Below are 22,201 nucleotides of genomic sequence, written 5' to 3' on the forward strand. Positions count from 1 at the left end.
ATTGGGTTCTCTGGATGAACGTGGTTGTTGTTTTGAAAACCGAATACGTAATAATTATCATTAGAATGATGCTTTTGAATGCAGCACACATTGAAAGTAAGGGTAGTCCCTGATTATCTTGATACAAGACTTGTATTCATAGGAACCTATTTTTCATAAGCAGCTTTTTGACATGAGTGTGTATGGTAGCTTTGACCTTGTTGCAGGATAGCTAAAGATTCGATTATTTCACGGACTGCCGTCATGTAGCTGGAATATTGCTGGCGTTAAACAACAAACAAACACTTAATGACCAGGAGGGTATTTCAACCTGCATCCTAATGAGCAGTGTGATGTTTTGACTGGCATTTAGGGGATGTTGGTGTGATGCATCTGTTGTCTTCAGGGCAAAGCAGATCTGCATGAAAGACATGGAAGGGTGGGAAGTCGTTTACAGTTTGCACAGCGCTACTTATTTTCAGATGACCCAAAATTCTCTTGTGATCTCATTCCACAATGTGTGAAGCTGTATGTGTATTGGAATCAGGTTTAGTGGTGTTTGTTTCTTGGGCAATACAAATCATTGTGAACAATTGCTGTCTTTGGTGAGCAGTCAGTGGGGTAGCCTCGTGGTTAAAGTGTTCCATCGTCACGCCGATTGGGTCCAATGTGTGAAGCTCATTTCTGGTGTCCTTGCCACAATATTGCTGGAATATTGCTAAAAGCAGAGTAAAACCATACTCACTCACTCTTATGGTGAGGCCAAAGGATCTGTGGGTTTGAATCCCTGATTAACTCTCACTGTTTGTCAGCACCATATCCATGCTAGTGAAAGAGGTGAAATCTAAAACCTGCAGGGCGGTCGGGTAGCCTAGTGGTTAAAGCGTTCGCTCGTCACGCCCAAGACCCGGGTTCGATTCCTGACATGGGTACAATGTGTGAAGCACATTTCTGGTGACCCCCGCTGTGATATTGCTGGAATATTGCTAAAAGCGGCGTAAAACCATACTCGCTCACTCACTCACTAAAACCTGCATCACTTGAGGCTTAAACCCAACTAACTCGCTTACTGACTCCTACAGATCCAAATTTGATTTTCTTTCAGGATGAGATCCATCTTCTCCATGATGACCGAGGTCCGGTTCTGGAGTCTCTGGTTGCCAGGACGATCAGAAACATTGAGACCACACAGGAAGATGTGAGACTTGTTGGACTGAGCGCCACTCTGCCAAACTTTGAAGATGTTGCCACCTTCCTCCGTGTTGATCCCAAGGAGGGCCTGTTCTTCTTCGACAACAGTTTCCGCCCCGTGCCCCTGGAGCAGCAGTTCATCGGTATCACGGAGAAGAAGGCTGTCAAGAGGTTCCAGCTCATGAACGACATTGTGTATGAGAAGGTCATGGACCACGCTGGCAAGAACCAGGTTAGCTAACAAATGTTTCCTAATACTGACCAATGAGTAGGACTGCATGGCTTATGTAATCCAGTGCTGGTCTTGTATTCTTGCCAAGAGAAGTTATAAAATTGTTATGAAGCAAAGCAAAGTGTTGTCATGCGACCATGTTTTTAGAGAGGACCAACCCTTTTTTTTAAATATTCTAGTTGGTGCTCAGATCGTTTTCCATGGTAGTCTCTCTTGCATCAAACCCTGGTGTTCTGGAACAATTGAAGACCTTTTCTAATTCCTTCTCTTTTGACCTTATTGGGAAACTTGGGCATAATTGGTCATAAGCGCCAGCTTAGATAAGGATCAAGTGCTTGTGGGTTTCAAGTTGTAAACATTTAAAACCTGCATCGCTATGGCTGCCTTCGCACCTTAAGCAGACAAGCTGTAATATAAAGAAAATAAGTGAAACACTCACTCACTCACTCACTCTGTTTCCAGCTGCTGATATTTGTGCACTCCCGGAAGGAGACGGGGAAGACGGCGCGGGCAATCCGAGACATGTGTCTGGAGAAGGACACCCTCGGAGTGTTCCTGAAGGAAGGCTCTGCCTCCACGGAGATCCTCAGGTCCGAGGCAGAACAGGTCAAGGTGAGACTGGTAGACAAGGGTACTGGTCAGCTTGTCCTCTGACTGAAACTCTGAAAGTTTGACTGCATGAGCCAGTACTTACGGTGTCTGCCCAACAACAATGACTTACTATAAAAGCACCTTAAGTACTGAAAATACCAATGCATTCAAAATGCATAAATGCATAAAAGTTCAAGTTCATATGAAAAAAAATCTTTCTTCTAAATAGTTGATCAAAGTTTTACAATACACAACTAGTTATTTAGGGTATTATAGAGCTAATAAGCATGTAGTTTGTACATATTGGTGGTGTATTTGTCAGATGGTACCCCTCAGTTGAACTCCATGATGAACTCTGACAAATCTGATGGCATCAAACACTCTGTCGTTGTACAGTGAAAACAAGGTTCTCATTTAGTGTACAATCCATCTTCCTAGTATGTTGTAAGGTTCATTTTAAACATTGTTTGTAAACTAAACACTTTAACACTTTTAAGAATGTTACATAATGTTGCTTGCAGAACCATGAGTTGAGAGACCTCCTACCGTACGGATTTGCTATCCATCATGCTGGCATGAACAGGTATGTACGATGTAAGCAGGGATGTAGACTGGCTCAGTCCACTGGCTTCAGTCTAATGTTCAAGGTATCCTGTGAACTAGTAGAATTTCACACTTTCTAGCGAGTGCCCTTATGTCATCACTATTTCGACAGGTAAATGTTGCATAGTTTCACTGCTGGGGAAGTCAGACAAAGGCTAACTCCAGATACCCAGAAAGTATGTAACCTTCTCGCAGTGTGAAAGTTCTTCCTTCGCTTGCTATGATACACCTATTTTAGGGCGAAAATATTTTTCGTTACAATAAAGCATTGCTATCACAAAAGAGTGTGAGTTTGGTATTACGCCGCTTTTAGCAATATTCCAGCAATATCACAGCGGGGGACACCAGAAATGGGCTTCACACATTGTACTCATGTCGGGATTCGAACCCGGGTCCTCTGCGTGACAAGCGAAGGCTTTAACCACTAGGCTACCCGACCGCCCCATACCACAAAAGATGTGTTTGTGATTCAGAGTTGACCGAGCACTTGTGGAGGATCTGTTTGCTGACCGACACATCCAAGTTCTTGTATCAACATCGACCTTGGCTTGGGGCGTCAACCTCCCAGCACACACTGTCATCATCAAGGGAACACAGATCTACAGCCCGGACAAGGGAAGATGGGTGGAGCTCAGTGCCCTCGATGTCATGCAGGTGAGGGCAGATGGCTGGAGCTCAGTGATGACGGTGTCATGCGAGTGAGGGGAGACAGGTGATCTTGATGTCGTGGGTGAGGGGAGATGGTTGATCTCGATGTCATGCAGGAGAGGGGAAAATGGTTGATGTGGGTGAGGGGGAGATGATCTCGATGTCATGTGGGTGAGGGGGAGAAGGGTGTTCTCAATGTCATGCAGGTGAGGGGAGAGGGGTGATCTGTGTCATGTGTGTGAGGGGGAGAAGGGTGATCTCGATGTCATGCAGGTGAGGGGAGAGGGGTGATCTCAGTGTCATGTGGGTGAGGGGGAGAAGGGTGTTCTCGCTGTCATGCAGGTGAGGGGAGAGGGGTGATCTCAGTGTCATGTGTGTGAGGGGGAGAAGGGTGATCTCGATGTCATGCAGGTGAGGGGAGAGGGGTGATCTCAGTGTCGTGTGTGAGGGGGAGAAGGGTGATCTTGATGTCATGCAGGTGAGGGGAGAGGGGTGATCTCAGTGTCATGTGTGTGAGGGGGAGAAGGGTGTTCTCGATGTCATGTGGCTGAGGGGGAGAAGGGTGATCTCGATGTCATGCAGGTAAGGGGAGATGGTGATCTCAGTGTCATGTGGGTGAGGGGGAGAAGGGTGATCTCGATGTCATGCAGGTGAGGGGAGATGGTGATCTCAGTGTCATGTGTGTGAGGGGGAGAAGGGTGTTCTCGATGTCATGCAGGTGAGGGGAGAGGGGTGATCTCAGTGTCATGTGTGTGAGGGGGAGAAGGGTGATCTCGATGTCATGCAGGTGAGGGGAGAGGGGTGATCTCAGTGTCGTGAGGGGGAGAAGGGTGTTCTCGATGTCATGCAGGTGAGGGGAGAGGGGTGATCTCAGTGTCATGTGTGTGAGGGGGAGAAGGGTGTTCTCGATGTCATGCAGGTGAGGGGAGAGGGGTGATCTCAGTGTCATGTGTGTGAGGGGGAGAAGGGTGATCTCGATGTCATGCAGGTGAGGGGAGAGGGGTGATCTCAGTGTCATGTGGGTGAGGGGGAGAAGGGCGTTCTCGATGTCATGCAGGTGAGGGGAGATGGTGATCTCAGTGTCATGTGTGTGAGGGGGAGAAGGGTGTTCTCGATGTCATGCAGGTGAGGGGAGAGGGGTGATCTCAGTGTCATGTGTGTGAGGGGGAGAAGGGTGTTCTCGATGTCATGCAGGTGAGGGGAGAGGGGTGATCTCAGTGTCATGTGTGTGAGGGGGAGAAGGGTGATCTCGATGTCATGCAGGTGAGGGGAGATGGTGATCTCAGTGTCATGTGTGTGAGGGGGAGATGGTGATCTCGATGTCATGTGGGTGAGGGGGAGAAGGGTGATCTCGATGTCATGTGGGTGAGGGGGAGAAGGGTGATCTCGATGTCATGCAGGTGAGGGGAGAGGGGTGATCTCAGTGTCATGTGTGTGAGGGGGAGAAGGGTGTTCTCGATGTAATGCAGGTGAGGGGAGAGGGGTGATCTCAGTGTCATGTGTGTGAGGGGGAGAAGGGTGTTCTCGATGTCATGCAGGTGAGGGGAGAGGGGTGATCTCAGTGTCATGTGTGTGAGGGGGAGAAGGGTGATCTCGATGTCATGCAGGTGAGGGGAGATGGTGATCTCAGTGTCATGTGGGTGAGGGGGAGAAGGGTGTTCTCGATGTCATGCAGGTGAGGGGAGAGGGGTGATCTCGATGTCATGTGGGTGAGGGGGAGAAGGGTGATCTCGGTGTCATGTGGGGAAGGAGGGTAATCTCGATGTCATGTGGGGGAAAAGGGTGATCTCGATGTCATGCATGGGAGAAGGGTGATCTCGATGTCATGTAGGTAAGGGGAGGAGTCCACATCTATGATAACTAACAATTGCGTTTGTGATGGTTACCACCAAATCCATCACATTTTAAAAGTTTAAACTATGGCATTGACAGCAACATTTACAGAGATGTTTTGATTGACTTGCAGATGTTGGGTCGAGCTGGTCGTCCCCAGTATGACACGAAGGGCGAGGGCATCATGATCACCAACCACAGCGAGCTTCAGTACTACCTGTCCCTCATGAACCAACAGGTAATAACGTAGATATAGGCAGATCAAGATCATGGTAAAAGGGCCTGAACAGGGATCAGATGGACAAATTGTCTCCCTTAGTTGCTGCCAGGATCAGTAGGTTGTTGATTTGAATCTGTCCCCAATTCTTATTCATGGTCTGTCAGCACAACCCGTGCACAGGTTTCAGCTTCTGTGTCACTACAGGTTTTCCTCCCATATTAAGCTGAGATAATGTCAAATTCATTTACGCAATATTTCTGATGACAGTCCCTAACTCACTCCAGCTGAGATGGAGGTGTACATCAGGTACAGCAACATCATCTTCTGTCAAGTATATCATTGGTAGATGTAAGGTGTTGGAACTACTAAATTATTTTCTGCTCTGAATGAGGAGTATCAAAATATTTAAATGATGATATTGGGTCAAATGTCTGTAGTGTTACAAAACTGTATTCCAGTTTATTTCCTTACTGTAATTAAAGGAAAATATTTGGTGAATGTTGTCAGATAATGAGATAGACATGCAATTGACAAGAAAAGCCAGATATCTCCAATGGTAGTATGTGTGTTCTCTACATCTCAGTGTGACACCAGGGTTCAGAATGAAAGTAGTTCTTGCATTAATAGTGATTTCTGAGTGAAATAGCAATTTATTTAATGATGTTGTACATGCCACTCCTTCATCTTGAAACAGGGGGGTAGCCTGGTGGTTAAAGCGTCCCTTGTCATGCCGAAGACCCAGGTTCAATTCCCGACATGGGTACTATGTGTGAAGCCCATTTCTGGTGTCCCTGCCATGAAATTGCTGGAATTTTGTTAAAAGCGGCGTAAAACCATACTCGCTCACTGCATCTTTATGAAACATCCGATGCTGTGTTTGTTGCAGCTTCCCATCGAGAGTCAGTTTGTGAGCAAACTAGCGGACAACCTGAATGCAGAGGTGGTGCTGGGCACTGTACAGCACATGAAGGAAGCCATCGACTGGATCGGTGAGTCAGTAGTGCCAGTCAGTACAACATCAAGAGGTTCACTGGAAGACTTGGGACTTTAGATGCATGCCTAATTCGTAGTACATATCCAAACATTTATCCTTCAACACCAGGGGACAAAGGTGGCCCAGTCATCTAAGGCACCGCAATTCACTGTGCAGAGTTGCATCCCTTGGAAATGCCAGAAACCTATGATTGTGGGTTCGAATCCTGTTTCACTATGATTATGTTTCTAGGTTTGTCAGCACTTCGTGGGTTTCTCAGAAGTGGTAAACATCTAAGACCTGCACCACTTCGGGCTTTCCTCCCACATTCAGCTGAAATGCTGTGAAATAACTGGAATACTGTTAAGCGGCGTTAAACCCCACTCACTCACTCACTCACTCACTCACTCACTCACTCACTCACTCACTCACTCACTCACTCACTCACTCACTCACTCACTCACTCACTCACTCACTCCTCACTCACTCACTCACTCACTCACTCAAGACCAATATTGATGGCGCTCTGATCAGTGTTTGATTGGTTAGGTTCCCCTGTAATCACAAGCCCCTACTGAAATCTCATATTGACTTACAGCGTGACTGGACCCATGAAGAATAGGTCTTCAGCAACCCATGCTTGCCATAAAAGGCGACTATGCTTGTTGTAAGAGGCGACTAACAGGATCCGGTGGTCAGACTAGCTGACTTGGTTGTGCATGTCATCATATCCCAATTGCGTGGATCTATGCTCATGATGTCAATCACTGGTATGTCTGGATTATTTACAGACTGCCATCATATAGCTGTAATATTGCTGAGTGCGGTGTCAAACAACAAACAAACAAACATACAGCATCACTGCCTTTCCTGAATTACTGCAGATGGTTTCACCTATCTAAAGCCCTTTTCTGGTGTTTTCCACATCTGTGTTTAATGTAGCTATTACTACAGATGATTTGAATAGTTTTACGTTGTTCCAGGCTACACGTACCTGTACATCTGTGTCTAATGTAGCTATTACTACAGATGATGTGAATAGGTTCATGTTGTTCCAGGCTACACATACCTGTACATCTGTGTCTAATGCTGCTATTACTACAGATGATGTGAATAGGTTCACGTTGTTCCAGGCTACACATACCTGTACATCTGTGTCTAATGTAGCTATTACTACAGATGATGTGAATAGGTTCACGTTGTTCCAGGCTACACATACCTGTACATCTGTGTCTAATGTAGCTATTACTACAGATGATGTGAATAGGTTCACATTGTTCCAGGCTACACATACCTGTACATCTGTGTCTAATGTAGCTATTACTACAGATGATGTGAATAGGTTCACATTGTTCCAGGCTACACATACCTGTACATCTGTGTCTAATGTAGCTATTACTACAGATGATGTGAATAGGTTCACATTGTTCCAGGCTACACATACCTGTACATCTGTGTTTAATGTAGCTATTACTACAGATGATGTGAATAGGTTCACGTTGTTCCAGGCTACACATACCTGTACATCTGTGTGTAATGTAGCTATTACTACAGATGATGTGAATAGGTTCACATTGTTCCAGGCTACACATACCTGTACATGTGTGTTTAATGTAGCTATTACTACAGATGATGTGAATAGGTTCACGTTGTTCCAGGCTACACATACCTGTACATCTGTGTGTAATGTAGCTATTACTACAGATGATGTGAATAGGTTCACATTGTTCCAGGCTACACATACCTGTACATCTGTGTTTAATGTAGCTATTACTACAGATGATGTGAATAGGTTCACGTTGTTCCAGGCTACACATGCCTGTACATCTGTGTGTAATGTAGCTATTACTACAGATGATGTGAATAGGTTCACATTGTTCCAGGCTACACATACCTGTACATGTGTGTTTAATGTAGCTATTACTACAGATGATGTGAATAGGTTCACGTTGTTCCAGGCTACACATACCTGTACATCTGTGTGTAATGTAGCTATTACTACAGATGATGTGAATAGGTTCACGTTGTTCCAGGCTACACATACCTGTACATCTGTGTTTAATGTAGCTATTACTACAGATGATGTGAATAGGTTCACATTGTTCCAGGCTACACATACCTGTACATCTGTGTGTAATGTAGCTATTACTACAGATGATGTGAATAGGTTCACGTTGTTCCAGGCTACACATACCTGTACATCTGTGTTTAATGTAGCTATTACTACAGATGATGTGAATAGGTTCACGTTGTTCCAGGCTACACATACCTGTACATCTGTGTTTAATGTAGCTATTACTACAGATGATGTGAATAGGTTCACGTTGTTCCAGGCTACACATACCTGTACATGTGTGTTTAATGTAGCTATTACTACAGATGATGTGAATAGGTTCACGTTGTTCCAGGCTACACATACCTGTACATCTGTGTTTAATGTAGCTATTACTACAGATGATGTGAATAGGTTCACGTTGTTCCAGGCTACACATACCTGTACATCTGTGTGTAATGTAGCTATTACTACAGATGATGTGAATAGGTTCACGTTGTTCCAGGCTACACATACCTGTACATCTGTGTTTAATGTAGCTATTACTACAGATGATGTGAATAGGTTCACGTTGTTCCAGGCTACACATACCTGTACATCTGTGTTTAATGTAGCTATTACTACAGATGATGTGAATAGGTTCACGTTGTTCCAGGCTACACATACCTGTACATCTGTGTTTAATGTAGCTATTACTACAGATGATGTGAATAGGTTCACGTTGTTCCAGGCTACACATACCTGTACATGTGTGTTTAATGTAGCTATTACTACAGATGATGTGAATAGGTTCACGTTGTTCCAGGCTACACATACCTGTACATCTGTGTGTAATGTAGCTATTACTACAGATGATGTGAATAGGTTCACATTGTTCCAGGCTACACATACCTGTACATCTGTGTTTAATGTAGCTATTACTACAGATGATGTGAATAGGTTCACGTTGTTCCAGGCTACACATACCTGTACATCCGCATGCTGCGTAACCCTCCACTGTACGGCATCTCCCACGACATGGTGAAGGAAGACCCACTCCTGCAGCAACGCCGCAAAGACCTCATCCACACCGCCGCCACGCTCCTTGACAGACACAACATTGTCAAGTATGAGAAGAAAATGGGCAACTTTCAGGTAAATAAGACTGTTAAATATCTGGAGAGTATCCTGTTTACTGTTATGAAGGCATCGTCTAGGCAGGCCGTCACTTGACGGAACAGTAGATTTAGTCATGAAATGCTGACAGTTATTATGGAGGACAACATTGTATTATGGAGACCTATGTACAGGTCATGTAGAGTGACGACTGAACGACTTTGTCATTTTCTGAAGTTTAGGACCATCCTACCAGTTTCTTTGCAGTCAAGTATATTCACAAGTGTTGTAATAAAAGTGTCAAAACACTTCATTTAGTGTGTGTCACAATATAAGATGCAGAAATTCCTTTCATAGAGAGAGCATTGCTCCAGCATGTATGTCATACTGATTTACGAACTCGGTTATTTCTAACCCTATGGGTAATAAACTTTAATACTGATCTCATTCAAACAAAGCAGGAATAGTGGATTTGTTTGATTTCTGAAGTCACCATCTGTACTTGATAGGCTTCCTTTAGATTGGTCACTCACTTTCTCAGCAACCCATGCTTGTCGTAAGAGGCGACTAATGGGATTGGGTGGTCAGGCTCGCTGACTTGCTTTATGCATGTCATCGTTTCCCAATTGTGTGGATCAATGCTCATGATGTCAATCGCTCGATTATCTTGTCCAGACTCGATTATTTACGGATCGCTGTCATATATAGTAAACTATGGTTATAACAAACTCAAAGGGACCTCTAATTTTAGATCATTATGACCCTAGTTCATTATGAACATATATACAGCAAAAGGCCAGGACCAAACAAACCAGTTCTTTATATCTGCCAGTTTGTTATAAGAGTGTTAGTTATTAAAATAGTTTACTGTAGCTGGAATATTGCTGAGTGCAGCGTTAAACAACAAAGAAACAAAAGAAAAAAAATCATTTAGGTTGATTACCCTGTTTCTCAGCGTTGTCATGATGGAGAAGTTCCTAGAGAGACAGCTGTATTCTGTCTGTGTTTCCAGGTAACGGAGCTGGGTCGGATCGCCAGTCAGTACTACCTGACACACGAGACCATCGCCACATACAACCAGCTGCTGAAGCCCACCCTGAGTGAGATAGAGCTGTTCCGGGTGTTCTCTCTCTCCTCCGAGTTCAGGAACCTTACTGTCAGAGAGGTAGGTACAACTTTATACAGTTCATGATCTAGTTGTGTTGGTCAACCATTTATTATACCATACTCATTGATTCCTAAAATGTCAGTGGAAGTTGTATAGCACAAATGAAAGGTTCATTGGTTATCCTGACCTTAGATTATTTGTCTCCTTTTCTTGAAATCATTGCTTCTCTGATCTTTGTACTGTCAACTCGAAGAGTGTTGGTACTGAATTGTGGTTGAAATGTTGCTTGCCCTGTATAACAGCTGTGCAGTGTGTGAAAGCCATGCTTAGTGTCTTGCGCTGCGATACTGTAAAGCTTGAAATTAACGAGAGCATGAATAAAACGCGAAAAATGTGGGTGGTCTTTGTTCACGTTAACTAAACTTTGTATTTATGTCTCCAAAATGACTAGCAACAGTAATACATAGGGCAGCATTTGGAAACATTGTTAGTCACCCTGGAGGCTTAAAACTATCAAGGATTTTTCTTTTCAAGGAGGAGAAACTGGAGCTGTTGAAGCTGCTGGAGAGAGTCCCTATCCCCATCAAAGAGAGTATCGAGGAGCCCAGTGCCAAGGTAAGACATGCTGTCCTGTAGATGCACCCAGGTAGACCCAACTGCATGTCAGATATATTACACATTGTCTCAATGTGGGTATTCCCCAGCAAAACCCATGCTAGACTGAAATAGATGATGTGTGACATGGCTTTATCATTACGAGAACACAAGTTACTTATAGGTAAGGTGAGCTAAGGTCATGAGAATTGTTATCCCCCAGTTTGAAAACTGGTGAACTGGTGCCTTTTGATGATTTGGGATATTGAAAAATACTGAACAGCATTATCGTTTTCTTTACTGAACTGAAGGTATCTAATGGCAATGAACCAACAGTAGGGTATAAGTAGCCAAACTCCATTCACGAATTGCACCAGACCGGGGGAATATGTCATCTCCTGATGACTGTTTTATGACTGTGATCTGTCTTCAGATGAAAAAACCCAGCCAGGTCATGATACGATACGTGTTGCGATATGCATATTTACATCAAATTGCGTTGAAATGTCTTGACTATAAATATTTCAGAGCAGGTTCAAAAGAAAAAGCTTAGCTGTAGAAACATGTTCGTTGTGGCTATTTTAGTAGTGAACATAATTACAACACATTTTGCAAGTTTTGACTAACAAAAACTCTGAGGGGTCATTAAACGAGCAGTAATGTAGTTTAACAAGTGTATCATCTTGTATCAATACAGAAAAAATTGTATCGTGTATCGTATCGGAACATGAAAACTGACTGTTCACCTCTATGATCTGTCTCCAGGTGAACGTCCTACTGCAAGCCTACATCTCCCAGCTGAAGCTGGAGGGTCTGGCGCTGATGGCCGACATGGTGTTCATCACACAGTCCGCGGGCCGACTCATCCGATCTATCTTCGAGATCGTGCTCCACAGAGGCTGGGCCCAACTGGCTGACAAGTGCTTGGCTCTCTGCAAGATGGTGGACAAGAGAATGTAAGTACACGCAAGCAGACACAAAGGATGTTAAGAGCACCTGTACCATGAAGCTACATGCTGCAAAAGCTTGATGTATGTGGCCAGGTTCCTGTTTTGGTCTATGCTAATGAGTCTTTTGCCACCTGGTAGGCCTGTTGTGATTGTGTTTTTTTGTGTTCAATGCCACATAATTTTACTATGACTCCCCATTTCTTATTGGTTTCAAAGAGGTTTCAAACTTTAAATAGCCACCTGTTATTTCCATGACCATAGACTGACAGTGTAGGTGAACACGGAGCGAGCCTTTTGTTGATTAACCCTTTTACTGATTAACTCTTCGGGACAAATAGTCCAAAGAGTAGCTTCTCAGATATGTAAACTTGAGTCAATTATGAAACAAAGTTTGATTCATGTCCCTGAAGGTGGCAGTCTATGTCTCCACTGCGTCAGTTCCGCAAGATCCCAGAGGAAGCCATCAAGAAGATTGAGAAGAAGAACTTCCCTTTTGAACGTCTGTACGATCTGAACCACAACGAGATAGCCGAACTGATCCGTATGCCGAAGATGGGGAAGACAATCCACAAGTACATCCATCAGTTCCCCAAGCTGGATTTGTCCGTCCACATCCAGCCAATCACCCGTTCCACCCTCCGTATCGAGCTGACCATCGTGCCAGACTTTCAGTGGGAAGAGAAGCTGCATGGTGGCTCTGAGGTGAGAACACTGACTGCCTCTCTCTGTACATGTGTGTCTGACGCTCTTCGGGCGGTCGGGTAGCCTAGTGGTTAAAGCGTTAGCTCGTCACGCCGAAGACCCGGGTTCGATTCCCGACATGGGTACAATGTGTGAAGCCCATTTCTGGTGTCCCCCGCCGTGATATTGCTGGAATATTGCTAAAAGCGGCGTAAAACCTCACTCACTCACTCACTCACTGACGCTCTTCACGTAGGGACCCCCCCCACCCCCATGGACTAGCAGCTCTCTGATTGGTCCTCCCGCCGTGGACCAGCTATGCTATTTTCTATAGGACATGCTTTTTTAAATGCATGTTTATTTACAGAGTAAAGTACAATGTGTGTATCTAAGACTTAAGACTAGCTCATCACTTGGTTCTTGTCACTCCAGCTTGATAACGGTGTAAGAATCTACATCGAAACAATGCTATATGCAATAAACCAGAAGTTGTTATCTTACTTATTTGCCAGCTTCTAGAATGCCAATCAAACAGTTAATGTGTGTATGATCTTATGGTTCTTGTTGTAGGCGTTCTGGATTCTGATTGAGGATGTGGACAGTGAGGTCATCCTACATCACGAGTACTTCCTCCTGAAGAGGTAGGTGTAGGTTTTACTGACTGTAGGGGCCATCTAGACTGAACACTACTTCCTGTAGGGGCCATCTAGACTGAACACTACTTCCTGTAGGGGCCAGCTAGACTGAACACTACTTCCTGTAGGGGCCATCTAGACTGAACACTACTTCCTGTAGGGGCCATCTAGACTGAACACTACTTCCTGTAGGGGCCATCTAGACTGAACACGACTTCCTGTAGGGGCCATCTAGACTGAACACTACTTCCTGTAGGGGCCATCTAGACTGAACACGACTTCCTGTAGGCGCCATCTAGACTGAACACTACTTCCTGTAGGGGCCATCTAGACTGAACAATACTTCCTGTAGGGGCCATCTAGACTGAACACTACTTGCTGTAGGGGCCATCTAGACTGAACACTACTTCCTGTAGGGGCCATCTAGACTGAACACTACTTCCTGTAGGGGCCATCTAGACTGAACACTACTTGCTGTAGGGGCCATCTAGACTGAACACGACTTCCTGTAGGGGCCATCTAGACTGAACACTACTTGCTGTAGGGGCCATCTAGACTGTACACTACTTCCTGTAGGGGCCATCTAGACTGAACAATACTTCCTGTTTGGAATAGGTCCCAGCAACCTGTGCTGGTCGTGTGAGTGGTCAGACTGGTTGATTGCATGTCAATGTATCTTGACGGCATGGATCATTGCTCATATCAATCACAGGATTGTCTGGTCCAGATGTGATTATTTACAAGCTGCTGTCTTATAGTTGGAATGTTGCCTAATGCGATATTAAACAACAAAAACAAATTGCAGTGAGATAGCCTAGTGGTTAAAGTGTTCACTAGTCATGCTAAAAAACCTGGGTTTGATTCCTAATTTGGTAAAAGTGAGGCCCATCCTTGGTGCCCCTTGCTGTGTTCATGCTTGAACTCATTCACCAGATGATATTTCCAAGACCATGTACAACAGAACAGGTGACAGAGGAATTGGAAACACAATATGAAAGGTTTGTTTACAATATTTCCACTTTATGTTTCCAGCAAGTTTTCCCAAGATGAGCATGTAGTGAAGTTCTTTGTGCCGGTGTTCGAGCCGCTGCCCCCGCAGTACTTCATCCGTGTTGTGTCGGACAAGTGGATAGGTACGTCAAACCTGTTGTTAAACACTCCCACGCATGACCATTTCTCATTTCTTGCACTAATATGTACTACTGTAATTGCTGTCTTTGAAGTCTGTGACTTTCATGGTAGGAAAAGGGGCGGCGGGGTAGCCTAGTGGTTAAAGCGTTTGCTCGTCACGCCGAAGACCCGGGTTCAATTCCCCATATGGGTGTAATGTGAGAAGCCCTTTCTGGTGTACCCTGTCGTGATATTGATGGAATATTGCTAAAAGCGGCGTAAAACCATACTCACTCACTCATGGTAGGAAAGATTGTGATAGATGGTTAAGAGGATATTGTCTTGTTGATTTTGAGACACATAATATTGACCTGTTTTCCATGTGTAGAGCACTCAGTCATCACAGACAGGGCCCTGTAATTCTCGTCATTATGAATAGTTTTTGCTCCACATGTTAACAGAATCCACTTCTTATGATTTTCTTATGTTTCAAAGAGAAACTATCTGTTAAAAATGTTAGTTAAGCATTGAAAAGTCTGAGATATGCATGCGTTTTCTCCCTTGCAGGCTGTGAGACTCAGCTGCCGGTGTCCTTCCGCCACCTGATCCTCCCCGAGAAGTACCCGCCCCCCACCGAGCTGCTGGACCTGCAGCCCCTCCCCGTCTCTGCCCTGCGGAACTCTGCCTTTGAGAGTCTCTACAGCGACATGTTCCCCTTCTTCAACCCCATCCAGACTCAAGGTAGTGCTGACTGCATGCAGCAGTTACTCTGTTGAACTATGTTGCAAGTCACAGGGTCCTTGTCATAACTCTATCCCCAGCCACAACAAAGTTGGTTGGTGATATTGAAACGGTCTCCGTCCGTCCCTCCGTCACATTTCGTTCTGGAGCAGAACTTGGAAACCATAAGAGATAACTTTACAAAACTTGGTACATACATTCACCATATGGTGTAGATGTACCTTTTGCTATTTATGATTCCTCCAAATTTTATTTTCTTTTATGTAAATTTTATGAATTTGAACTGAAAAGTATTTAAGAGATATCTTTAAGAAATTAGGTTTGCAATTCAAAGGGTCTCTGGGAGCAGGGTTTCTGGGATCTGGTGTCAGGGACCTGGTGTGACAGGGTTTTAATTAAATCAGTGTATGTTCGTACATAAGATGCTGCAGAATTAATGGATAAACTGTCTGTTGTTGTATTCTGATTATGACCACATTGATTCTTGCCATGATGTTGTGAAGCTTGAAAATAGATCTTGTTAAGTGCCACTTGTTTTATAAAGGACAGGATATTATGTGAGATACCTACCTTAGTATCCTAACCCAAGCGATCTGCCAAATCTAGGGCATTTTAGGCTTTGTCATCATGTCAAACAATGCAAGACTTAATATTGTATTAGTTTCACATTAGTCTTTTAATTATACCCCCAACCTAAAAGGGTAGCGGTATATCACGTCCTCACGTCCAGTGTGAAAGTTATTAGAAATTTCCAAACATGCCTTTATGCTGTTGCATATTTGTTTCCATGGTTACATCGTTGACAAGCACCTGTAGTGAGGAGGTACTTTCAGTATCTGATATAAATGTTGTTTCTTCAGTGTTCAACTCCATCTACAACAGTGACGACAATGTCTTCATCGGTGCCCCCACTGGCAGCGGCAAGACCATCTGTGGGGAGTTTGCCATCCTGAGAATGTTGTCCCAGACCCCTGACGGCCGGTGTGTGTACGTGGCGCCCATGGAGGCTCTGGCACAGCAGGTGGGGCAACAGACATTGGTTCAATACGACACCTGAAGATCCGGGTAGAGAATAGGTCTTAAGCAACCAATGCTTGCCGTAAACGGTGACTATGCTTGTTAGAGGCAACTAACGCGATCCGGTGGTCAGACTCGCTGACTTGGTTGATGCATGTCATCGTATCCCAATTGCAATTCTGTTTAATTACAGTGACACGTATCAATCAGGAATCAACGAGCCTGACCACCCGATTTCGTTAGTCGCCTCTTACGACAAGCAGTCGCTTTTTACAGCAAGCATGGGTTCCTGAAGACCAATTCTGTTTCGGATCTTCACGGGTCTGTTCTACACCTGTGAAATGAAGGAAAGTCACTGGTCTCTTATGTTCCAAATGCAGGATTTTCTGATATGCTTCTTGATGCTTAGTGGATTTAGTGTTGTTTCTCTTTTAACCAATCACAGCCAAACTAGCAGTGATTAGGGCCGATTCACTGTTACCTATGATATCATCGATACTTAGGTACACACGATACTTAAATCGCCAGTTTGTGAGATCGTGATACGCTATAAATAGAAAAGGGACATATCTGACTAACTGTTACATTTAATAACCATCCCTTCTCTTCAAACTATTTTGTTCTTGTGGTTTTCTTTGTTAAAGGTTTTGAGATAACAATAAATAAATGTATGAAGAAAAAGGTTTCAGAGCTGTATTTCAGTGATTTGAAGATTTCTTGCTATTCGATGTGGTGTATCGTGATACCAGTAGTATTGTCAGTCCATATCGTCATACGAATCGTATTGCAAGATATCAGGCAATACTCAACTCTAGTTAGGGCTGGGATGATACACCAACTGTGCGGTCCGATACGTATCACAATACCTTGCTCACTATCCAATAGGTGCCGCGATACTTGCATGTGCTCTTATCTGTGGTGTGGAAGCCATCTATTTCTTAGACAGGATAGCCAAATACCTGGCACACTAACGATTTACAGTTGGCAGTGTCAATGGATATAAATAATGCATTATGACAAGTAATTGGTGTTTTGATAGAATTGATACTATTTACTTAGTGTGTGACTGTGATCGATACTTGTATCAGACCCATGAAGATGCGGGGTAAAATTGGTCTTCAGCAACCCATGCTTAAAAGGTGACTATGCTTGTCGTAAGAGGTGACTAACGGGATCGGGTGGTCTGACTTGGTTGATGCCTGTCATCGATCCCAATTGTGTGGATCCATGCTCATGATGTCAATCACTGGATTGTCTAGTCCAGACTGGATTATTTACAGAGCGCTGTCATATAGCTGGAATATTGCTGAGTGCGGCGTTAAGCAACAAACCCCCCCCAAAAAAATACTTATATCGAGAAGTAAAAAATCACATCCCACAATAAATATCACACTAACTAAGCCCCTATTTCCCTCGTGTAGGTGTACAATGACTGGTACAACAAGTTCGCTGTCCAACTGGGGAAGAAAGTCGTCCTCCTGACAGGGGAGACTGGCACAGATCTCAAGCTCCTTGCCAAGGTAGGCAGCGGTAGAAACTAACATTTTTAGTCCACTCGTCCTTATAATGATGACATACAGCAAAACCCTTAAAAATGGCAAATAACTAGCTACTAGTCCTCATGATACCTTAACTATTGGACAGTTTGGCAAGGACTACAGGACTAGTGCTAATTTCTAACGCTTGGCAGGTTACCACTGTGGAAAATAGTTAACAGGTGGCCAGTTTCCACAAATAGGGATTCTACAGTAGAACAGGTTCTCAGTAAGCCACATGACCTCACTGATGATGACAGGCTGGTCTCCATGTGCCCACGATCTATCATGTCCAGGCTGCCATGATATAGTTAAAATAATTTAATTGTTGAAAACAATCCCTCATGTCATAAGTATAAGAGTAAGTAGCCTTACGAAGAATTATCAAACGTTTCCACATTCTGATCATGATTGTAAATGTTAATCTTCTCACAGGGAAACATTGTGATCAGCACTCCCGAGAAGTGGGACGTGTTGTCACGGCGATGGAAGCAGAGGAAGAATGTTCAGAATGTCAATTTGTTCATTGTGGATGAGCTGCACCTGATTGGATGGGAAGTCGGGGTAAGTTTGGATCTAGACTTGTTGGCAGAGTCACCTGTGTCGGACCTTATTGTTGGAGGCTGGAGTTGCTGATATGACTTGTTTGTGTCAAATGTGGTACAGCATTCATCTTCACAAACACCACCTCCACCACAAGTGACAAATCATATTCATAAGCTGGCACCTGTGAAGATCCAGGGTAGAATAGGTCTTCAGCAACCCATACTTGCTGTAAGAGGTGACTTTGCTTGTCGTAAGAGGTGACTAATGGGATTGGGTGGTCTGGCTCGCTGACTTAGTTGATGCATGTCATCATAACCCAATTGCATGCATTGATGCTCATTTCACTCACTGGATTGATTGTCTTGTTCAGACTTGATGATTTACAGAATGCCATCATATGGCTGGAATATTGCTGAGTGTGGCGTTAACAAATAAATAAAACAAAAAACAAAACAAACAAACATCATAAGCAAGCGACAAAGACATTTTCACTCAAAATTAAGTTTTTCTTCAGTAGACTGTCTTTTGTTGTTTAGCCATGATAACATCTTGTATCTCAGTGTGCTATCTCTAGATGATGTATTTAACTAAACTTTCCTGTAACCATGTTAATCAACAATTGTGTTGCAGCCGGTGCTGGAGGTCATCTGCTCCAGGATGAGGTATATCTCCTCTCAGCTAGAGAGGAACATCAGAATCGTGGCCTTGAGCTCCTCGCTGTCCAATGCCAAGGACGTTGCACAGTGGTTGGGGTGTGGCACCACCGCCTTCTTCAACTTTCATCCCAACGTGAGACCCGTCCCCCTGGAGCTCCACATCCAGGTGAGTGACTACAAGCTTGTGTCCATCGTGACACATCATTGTTCCTCTTTGGCAAGTTGCACAATGTCATCTTGGTGCTACAACAAGCCTGAGTCTGTGTTTAGTGTCACGAAAATCCTGAGTCTGTGTTTAGTGTTACGACAATCCTGAGTCTGTGTTTAGTGTTACGACAAGCCTGAGTCCGTGTTTAGTGTTATGACAAGCCTGAGTCCGTGTTTAGTGTCACGAAAATCCGGAGTCTGTGTTTTGTGTTACGACAGTAGGGTACTGCTATGTGCTGAGCCAGTGATATGAATGAGTTTGGAAATGCTTGTTTCTGACTGATCAAGCAGAGGTTTCAAATCCCATTAACATAACATTAAAACAGACTAGTTGAAATCTGCAACACTGTGGTAGCTAGTACTTATTTCTCAATCATTGTAGTAGTATTTTCCAAATAATGATATTAACTATTGTAGGATACAGAGTATGTGTGTCGATTCATTTTTGGAGTTAAACAGATCTATTAAATGTTCGGTTCCATATGTCATTGAGCATTGACAAATCAGATAGATAACATAGCTCAATATTTCTAACTGTATGTTAATCTCCTAACTGATGCAAGAATGTGTTTGTGGGCAAGTTGTATATCAGTAAGCCATATGTTACTCTTGCAGGGATTTAACATTTCTCACAATGCCTCACGGATCATCGCAATGGCCAAGCCAGCATACCAAGCCATCTTGAAGTACTCTCCCCGGAAGCCTGTGGTCCTGTTTGTGCCATCCAGGAAACAGACAAGACTGACAGCTATCGACATCCTCACCTTCGCGGCCGCTGACATCACACCAGGGCCTGACGATAAGCCGCAGAGTCGCTTCCTCCATGTTGTGGAGTCCGACCTGGAGCCCTTCCTGGAGAAAGTGTCGGATAAGGTTGGTGCCTGCTACCATTTGCTTCACCAGGATATGGACAGCATAGCTACAGAATGAGTATCATTAATGTTCTCTCAATGGTGTTTTGGATTGATGAATATTCTCCACTGTTTTTACGTAGCTTGCAAGGTTATTCCTTTACTTTTGGACCACCTCCGTGGGCTAGTGGTAGAGCGTCCACTCGGAGTGCAGAGGGTCCAGGTTGATCCCCGGCCGCGTCATACCAAAAGACGTTACAAGATGGTACTTGGGGCAAGGACTGGTCGGCTCAGAGTCAGTATACTGTCTGAGTCAGGTATTCATGTTAACCTGCGGCATGGTATCTCAGTGGGCTAGCATTATAAATGAGTATCAGTCTTGACTAGTACAAGCAGCCACACACACACGTGTATGCAGTAATCTTGGAGCAAGTGAGTCAGGTTTTCTGGAACTTTGAGCAATATTCCAGGTAAATCATGCCTTGGGACACCATATGTGAATTTTACACATTGTACCCATTTGGGGAATCAAACTAGTCTTCTGCATGACCAGCCAACACTTTAACCACTCGGCTACATTACCGAACCTTAAATGAATTATTTAGTACGACTCATTTCAAAGTGTTACAGTAACTGATGACATCATGTAGGAATTTCTTGTTTATGACCTTGTCTAACTTTCTTAAGACACAAAAATCATTGTAGGAATCATTATTTCTCAAATCCAACATGGATATTTTTGTCATGGTTATTTTGTGTGTTGTCGACAGACACTGAAAGAGACGCTGACAAACGGAGTTGCATACCTTCATGAGGGTCTGAATGAGATGGAGCGTAAAGTTGTGGAGCAGCTGTTCAACAGCGGAGCCATCCAGGTTGTTGTAGCGTCACGGAGTCTGGCCTGGGGCATGAACATGGCTGCCCATCTTATAGTTGTAATGGATACGCAGTACTACGATGGAAAGACACACTCGTGAGTATCTGTGTGGTTCTGTACAACTGAAAATGCCTGAAGATCATGTTGATGAACAAGCACATGCTGGTTCAAATTTGTTTTGGTAGTCAATAAAACATGTCTGTACTGATAGTGGGGTTAAGGGGTTGAGGATGGTTTGGATGGGATCCGTTGTGGTTGGGATTGGGTGGGGTTCTGTTGAGGATGGGTTTGGGTGGGGTTCCGTTGAGGATGGGTTTGGGTGGGGTTCCGTTGAGGATGGGTTTGGGTGGGGTTCAGTTGAGGATGGGTTTGGATGGGGTTGAGGTTGTCTTGGGTTGGGTTGGGTTGAGGATTGGTGGGGTTGAGGTTGTCTTGGGTTGGTTGAGGATTGGTGGGGTTGAGGTTGTCTTGGGTTGGGTTGAGGACGGTTGAGGATTGGTGGGGTTGAGGTTGTCTTGGGTTGGGTTGAGGACGGTTGAGGATTGGTGGGGTTGAGGTTGTCTTGGGTTGGGTTGAGGACGGTTGAGGATTGGTGGGGTTGAGGTTGTCTTGGGTTGAGGTTGTCTTGGGTTGGGTTGGGTTGAGGATTGGTGGGGTTGAGGTTGTCTTGGGTTGGGTTGGGTTGAGGATTCGTGGGGTTGAGGTTGTCTTGGGTTGGGTTGAGGATGGTTGGGGTTGAGGATTGGTTGGGTGAGGTTGGAGATGGGTGGGGTTGAGGATGGATTGGGTTTGGTGAGGATGGGTAGGGTTGAGAATGGATTGGGTTTGGTGAGGATGGGTAGGGTTGAGAATAGTTTGGGTTGGGTGGGGTTGAGGATGGATTGGGTTGGGTTGAGGACGGTTGAGGATTGGTGGGGTTGAGGTTGTCTTGGGTTGGGTTGGGTTGAGGATTCGTGGGGTTGAGGTTGTCTTGGGTTAGGTTGAGGATGGTTGGGGTTGAGGATTGGTTGGGTGAGGTTGGAGATGGGTGGGGTTGAGGATGGATTGGGTTTGGTGAGGATGGGTAGGGTTGAGAATGGATTGGGTTTGGTGAGGATGGGTAGGGTTGAGAATAGTTTGGGTTGGGTGGGGTTGAGGATGGATTGGGTTGGGTGAGGTTGAAGATGGTGGGGTTGAGAATGGTGGGGTTGAGGATGGATTGGGTTGGGTGAGGTTGAAGATGGTGGGGTTTAGGTTGGATTTGGTTGAGGATGGATTGGGTTGGGTGAGGTCGAA

General features: G+C 44.5%; 1 protein-coding gene across 1 annotated transcript in view; it reads left to right on the top strand.

Annotated features, from left to right (window-relative positions):
- The window catches only part of LOC124139399 (U5 small nuclear ribonucleoprotein 200 kDa helicase-like), a 55,221-nt gene that overhangs the window by 16,092 nt on the left and 16,928 nt on the right, over nucleotides 1–22,201 (top strand). Inside the window, exons 15-34 of the mRNA XM_048402577.1 lie at nucleotides 1,085–1,402; nucleotides 1,865–2,014; nucleotides 2,515–2,576; nucleotides 3,070–3,250; nucleotides 5,211–5,315; nucleotides 6,184–6,286; nucleotides 9,279–9,457; nucleotides 10,431–10,583; nucleotides 11,061–11,141; nucleotides 11,886–12,076; nucleotides 12,481–12,772; nucleotides 13,322–13,392; nucleotides 14,419–14,519; nucleotides 15,064–15,237; nucleotides 16,098–16,258; nucleotides 17,676–17,774; nucleotides 18,225–18,353; nucleotides 18,966–19,157; nucleotides 19,814–20,071; nucleotides 20,820–21,022. Of these exons, the coding sequence (XP_048258534.1) occupies nucleotides 1,085–1,402; nucleotides 1,865–2,014; nucleotides 2,515–2,576; nucleotides 3,070–3,250; nucleotides 5,211–5,315; nucleotides 6,184–6,286; nucleotides 9,279–9,457; nucleotides 10,431–10,583; nucleotides 11,061–11,141; nucleotides 11,886–12,076; nucleotides 12,481–12,772; nucleotides 13,322–13,392; nucleotides 14,419–14,519; nucleotides 15,064–15,237; nucleotides 16,098–16,258; nucleotides 17,676–17,774; nucleotides 18,225–18,353; nucleotides 18,966–19,157; nucleotides 19,814–20,071; nucleotides 20,820–21,022 (3,203 nt within the window). The remainder of the gene's footprint in view (nucleotides 1–1,084; nucleotides 1,403–1,864; nucleotides 2,015–2,514; nucleotides 2,577–3,069; nucleotides 3,251–5,210; nucleotides 5,316–6,183; nucleotides 6,287–9,278; nucleotides 9,458–10,430; nucleotides 10,584–11,060; nucleotides 11,142–11,885; nucleotides 12,077–12,480; nucleotides 12,773–13,321; nucleotides 13,393–14,418; nucleotides 14,520–15,063; nucleotides 15,238–16,097; nucleotides 16,259–17,675; nucleotides 17,775–18,224; nucleotides 18,354–18,965; nucleotides 19,158–19,813; nucleotides 20,072–20,819; nucleotides 21,023–22,201) is intronic.

The sequence above is a fragment of the Haliotis rufescens genome, unplaced genomic scaffold (genome assembly GCF_023055435.1).
Source record: "Haliotis rufescens isolate VD_foot unplaced genomic scaffold, xgHalRufe1.0.p SCAF_27, whole genome shotgun sequence".
NCBI lineage: Eukaryota > Metazoa > Mollusca > Gastropoda > Lepetellida > Haliotidae > Haliotis > Haliotis rufescens.